Source organism: Dufourea novaeangliae, unplaced genomic scaffold (genome assembly GCF_001272555.1).
Source record: "Dufourea novaeangliae isolate 0120121106 unplaced genomic scaffold, ASM127255v1 scaffold30, whole genome shotgun sequence".
Lineage (NCBI taxonomy): Eukaryota > Metazoa > Arthropoda > Insecta > Hymenoptera > Halictidae > Dufourea > Dufourea novaeangliae.
The window spans coordinates 333,436-339,335 of NW_015373906.1; the positions used below are offsets into that span (position 1 = coordinate 333,436).

A 5,900-nucleotide genomic window follows, 5' to 3' on the forward strand; every position below is an offset into this window, starting at 1 on the left:
GGTTTCTCCTCATTTACATATATTTTTTTGTCTATCTATATATTTATATATTCATTTATTTATTTATATCTGTTTATACATATCGCGAGTCACTCGAATGACGGGGGGTGAGGGGGTTTACAATAGAGAGAGAGAGAGAGAGAGAGAGAGAGAGAGAGAGAGAGAGAGAGAATAAATTTCAATAAGTAAAGATGTCGGTCACGACAAAGAGAAAGGCCCACCGATTATATGTATGTTTTTTCCCTAGACAGACACTAGACCCACCTCCTAGGGGCGAAGCTGACTGTGAAGTTCATATCGCATCTCACTAATAAGGTGGCTAGAAAAATTGTTTACGTTTCTTTTTTTTTTTACAAAATTCACCCGGACCTTTTCTTTCACCCCGCCACACGATTCTTTTTACAATTCAAAGACAAACGGAAAAAAGGGTGTAAATAAACGACGATCGAATGTTCCCTATGGCGGATCTCTCGTGGAATTACGCGTTCGAATTTTCAATTCTTGATGTTACTGTTCTCCTCGTGGGAGTGTGCGGGTGTGTTGTCGACGATGTAATTAAGGTGATCGAAGGTGAGACTTCCGGATCGCGTGGTCCACACACACGCACACACACCGTTTAAAGGAACGAAAATTCGAAATCCCTCGATTTTTCGTTCTTTTAAGAGACACGTTCATGTGGATGGTTCGAGAACGCGATGGTGTGGTAAATATGGTGAGTAAAAATTTCCAAGGTGGTGGCCGAACCCGGCAGAACGGGGTTGCCATGAGAATGGAGAATCCCGTGATGCCGGGTGGAGCGAATACCTAAATGATATCACCCGAAACCCTGTATCAGAAAAATTCTTACTTTGTATGCTTTGAACCTATTTATATCGATGTTTTTGCATTTCAAGTAACACCGTGTTCAAACGTGACCCAATTTCCAGATTCTAATTCAAATGAACTATGTGTAACAAGCCTCGAAATGAATGCTAGAATAAAATCATTTCCCCCTAGTGGTTCGTAACTTTAGACAAAGGAACCCCAAAAGTTACTCGATCCAGAGGGGAGGACTGAAGTTATCGAAGACTGTCGTCCAATTACCAACAGCGACCCAGAAGTCATTTCCCGTGTTTCATCGCGCGACAACACGTCCCCAGTCAAGAGTTGGGTGGATGGAGCTCGAAGAGAAACGATATTTCACGATTATCGAAACGACAAACAGCGTAATCCAAACGGCCAAGAAATCCATAGAAGAAGGGGAGGGGTGGGGCGCGATCGTACGAAGAGGGGCTGACATCGTTTGAATCCTAATTTCGTCGTAAACTTTCTCGCTCGTAACTATATATGTATATATACGCACGGTACATACAAACGCTCTCCTCCACTCATTACTCTTTCTCTCTCTCTCTCTCTCTCTTCCTCTCTCTGTAGCGCAAACGGAGATACGAATACATGTATAATACATAGAATATATACAAACGTGAAGGGGGGGGGGGGGTACGACTACAAGCACTCTCGTTGCATGCACGTTATTCTATCGTTCGTGGAACAACACACACGCACGCGCAGCAATCTCGCTCACGTAAGTAACCTCGAACCGCGAGTTTCTGTCTCGTAGTTCCACGCGAGATGGGGTGGTTCAGTTACACGCTATTCGAAAAAAAAAGAAATGAAAACGAAGAAATGTGTGTATGCGTGAAAGAGAGAGAGAAATGAGACGACGAGTCGTAAGAACGGACAAAATACAGTGAATCATGTATTAGTGTTCGAAGGCTCCTCGGCACTGACAAGCAAAGTTCACCCGACGTAACGTCAAAGTTTTTCGATAGTGCTTGGAGTTCTGAAGCCAGTGATATTTGTTTCAGTCGTATACGTCCGTTAGTTTACGAAATATTTAATCTTCAGTGCCGAGGGGAGTTTTTGAATACTCCGCGAGGATTCATTGTATCGGGAACACTGATACACTTGGGGCAGGGGGGCGGGGGCACGGAGGGTGAAGGGTACGATAGGATAATATTAATAATAATTAGAATAATAATAATAGCGAAATAGTAATAATAGTAAATAACAATAATAATAAATTAGTTCTGTACAAAGTTTCGCAATCGAGGCATAATAGATATTAATACCTAAGAAACGGGCACACGGACGACGGTATACGCGGGCCGCGTCGTCCGTCACCCCACAGCATCTCTTCTTCTCTCGTATACATATATATATATACTATATGTATATGTATATATATTTCTTCTTGCCCCTTCCGTCGAACGTTCCTCTCGCTTAAAAAATGAAAAACAAAGAGAGACGAAGAAGAAAATAAAGAGAAATAATACAAAAAAATATTGTCTTTCCACAATCAGGACAAAGATTCCTCCCTCGTCCACGAGGATCGGGCGGTTTTACGTGGTCATAGCGCGTCACACATTTTCTCATTCCTACCACCCCTCTCCTCCTGTTGTGGTGGTCTGGAGCTTTTCGGTCACGTTTACGCGAAAGACGTTTTTCCGAAGAGCCAAGGTGATTTATAACACCTAATCACAATTTGTGTGCGTGGCCCATATACAACAGGGACAGATGGGGGTGGGGGTGGTGGTGGTGGTGGTCGCGCGCAAACGCCACGGAATGAAAGATACACGATTCTTTCGAGGAGTTAAATCTCACAGCTTTGTCACAGAGGTCTTCAAGGAGGAACGAAGGGGAACCGATTTGAAACGAGAGTCCATATTACTGGCTCGCAAAACGAACACGGACGGGGGTGAGGGGGTTGATCGAATGAAAAAAAAATAGAACTAAACTACACTTCCGTCGCGAGCGTCGCCGCGAGCGACGAGTCGTGCCTATAGTGATCGTCTATTACGTACACCCCACAGCCGGTGTCTGAGGCGCCGCCCCCCGGTGGACCGGTTCCACCTTCCGTGATCGTGGTCGGCGGCCTCTTCAGCAACGCCGCCTCCGCCGCGCAACAGCTGTCCGTGTTCCCCGCGAACACCGACGACCTCTTCGCGGTCTCGATCACGCTTCCGATCCCGAGACCCAGGCCCAGGCCGAGACAGTCTTTCTCTTTCTGGAACAGATGCGAGGCCCTGTGGGCCGCCGCCTCTGTGTTCAGCTGTTTGGTCGTCCGCGTCGCACGGCCGTCCTGTAGTATCGGTTCCGGCTTGTAACCGGAGCACGAGCTGTCCAGCGTGACGTCCGTTTGAAACGACGAGTCGAGATCGTCCTGTCTGACGGACGCGGCGGCGTTGTTCACGCTCTTGTTCGCGGTCCACGTGTTCTTGATCATGTGAGCATCACCTGTGCCCAGTGTGCAGACACTACCGCCGACACCGCCACCGCTGATCATACCGCTACCACCGCCACCTAGGAGTCCGACGTTGCCTATTCCAACGGTGCTACCCACGGTGGAGCCAACTGGACCCATACCGCCCATTACACCGCCACCGCTCCTCTTGCTCATGCTGCTGTGGACCGCGTTCCTCTCGTTCTGTAGCCTAGCTTCTTCGTCAGCTTTCGCCTGTTCCCTCTTCTGACGACGCTTCATGCACATCACCGCGACAGCAGCGACCAAGACGAACGCTGGTACCGCTGTGGATAGAGTAGCTATCACCACCACGTGTTCAGTGGTCAGACCTGCGTCTCTAGGCTCGGCCGATGCCACGTGCCTGGATAGATTGCCTGACCAGTAACTGGCTCCCGATGGTGGTACCGCTGGGACGGTGTTCGACGGGGATGCAGCAGCAGCAGCAGCTGCTGCTGCTGCTGCTGCTGCTGCTGCTGCTGGTAGAATCGCTGTTCCGCTGCCCACTTCTTCGGCACAAGTGTCTCCGTGCCAGCCGTTCGGGCATTCGCAGATGAAACCGTTCACACGGTTCCGACAGATACCTCCGTTCTTGCACGGGCCGCTACGGCACTCGTCCACGTCCACGCTGCAATCCTTGCCGGTGAAGCCGGGCTTGCAGTCGCAACGGTAGTCGTTGGTCCCTGATATACATCTACCACCGTTCGCGCATGGTTTCGCCAGGCAATAGTCTACCTTGTCCTGGCAGAGTCTACCGACGTAACCGGGCACGCACTGACAACGGAACTGATTCACCAGATCCACGCAGGTCGCACCGTTCAGACATGGATCGCCTTGGCAGTCGTCGATGTTCGTCTCGCAACGTTCGCCGGTGAAGCCTGTCGGGCAGGAGCAACGAAAACCGTTCACGATGTCGGTGCAGGTGCCCGAGTTCGCGCACGGATTCGGCGAGCACTCGTTCAGTTGGGACTCGCAATCGTTGCCGGTGTAACCGGCCGGGCAACGGCACACGTAGCCACGCAGAGAGTCGTCCTCGCAGGTGGCGCCGTGATGGCAAGGCGAATCACGACAGGATCTCGTGCTGATCTCACAGTGACGACCCCGCCAACCGGGTGGGCAGGTGCACTTGTAACCGGCCCGATGATGTTGCTGTTGCTGCCTGGATGACGAGGATGACGATGAACCGTCCACGTTGGTTTTCGAGGCGGCAAGACCGCCGGCCAGGCTAGAATTCCCGTAGGATGCCTCCATGGTGCAAGAGCCGCCGTTCAGACACGGTTTCGAGTGACAGTCCAAAAGCGGTTTCTCGCAGTCCGTGCCGGTGAAGCCGGGCGCGCACGAGCAGGTGTACAAACCCTGGCCGGTGTTGAAGCAGGTGCCGCCGTTCATGCACGGCTTGTGATTCGTGCAGTAGTTGAGATCTTGGTTGCAGAACAGACCGCCCCAGCCCTCGTCGCACAGGCACTCCCAGGGCTTTTGGCAGCTACCGTGAAGACAACCCGGGTATCGGACACACTGGTCGCAGTACGCTCCCATCCAGCCGTTGTGACATCTGGAACAACGAAGGAGATGCTCTTGTTACCGAGCGGTTCTGCTGTCGTACAGTACGATGGAGAAAGTGAAGAGGCAAGACATGCTGGTGTGTGTATGTATATGTGTGTGAGCTGAACTTCCTGAACACTTCCATTTCTCCAGCTGGATGGAACTATATGCTTGGTCCCTCACTGGTTACACTACGAACTCCGTTGTCCAGGGGTTCAAGATTCCACTAATAGGTTGGTGATATAATCAGAGGGACGATGCGGTGTTCGGAGGATAAACGGAGTTCCAAGGTATCGAGTAAATCCCGGCGATTCCCCGCGTGACGTTCCCTCTGGTAGCCACGACGACGAGCGTCAAGGACCTCGTTAAAACGCGCGTATGGAAAGTTGACGGAGGATAGAGGGCGCAATAAAGCGGTTGATGGGCAAGGAAGGAATTCCCCTGTTTCCAATAAGTCTCCTATACCGGGTGGTACAACACGGAAACGATCCCCTCTATTTTGCGCGTAAAACATGAAACTACTGCCCCACCCCCCTTTCCGATTGATCCCAGGCTGGGAAGATAATTCGGGAACAGAAAGACGAAAAACGAAAAAAGGAGAATCGCCAGACGAGACACGGCAGACGATCCTAATCAATCTCCGCGGGGCTAATCCCGAGAAATCAAGCATCTCCGTAAAATCCAAACGAATGAGTATCTTCCGAAAGAATGTCCAAGGAGGGAGATGGAGGGGAGAATGAAAGAAAAAGAAAAGGCCCAGTGCGACAGAAGGATACGCAAAGGTGGATAAAGGCAGCGCGCGAGTTGCGGAGATGAACAAGAAGGTAGAAAGGATTCAGGAGAAGCTGGGGAGAGGGGTTAAGGAGGATATGGTGGTCGGCCATTTACGTGTGCAAGGGGGTTACACCGGCGGCGCAGGAAGGACAAAGAGGTCCCGAGAAAAGATAGACCAGGAGAAAGGATCAGGAGGAGGACAGAGGGAACCGAAGAATGAGGTATGTATGTATATATATGTATATATATTTACACACACACACACACACACACACACACCACACACCACATACATCATATATAT

General features: G+C 50.5%; 1 protein-coding gene across 1 annotated transcript in view; it reads right to left on the reverse strand.

Annotated features, from left to right (window-relative positions):
• Nucleotides 1-2,377: 2,377 nt before the first annotated feature.
• LOC107193832 (neurogenic locus protein delta) overlaps nucleotides 2,378-5,900 on the reverse strand; it is a 44,436-nt gene continuing 40,913 nt past the window's right edge. The window contains exon 6 of the mRNA XM_015583347.1: nucleotides 2,378-4,832. Coding sequence (XP_015438833.1) covers nucleotides 2,777-4,832 — 2,056 coding nt within the window. The 3' untranslated portion in view covers nucleotides 2,378-2,776. The remainder of the gene's footprint in view (nucleotides 4,833-5,900) is intronic.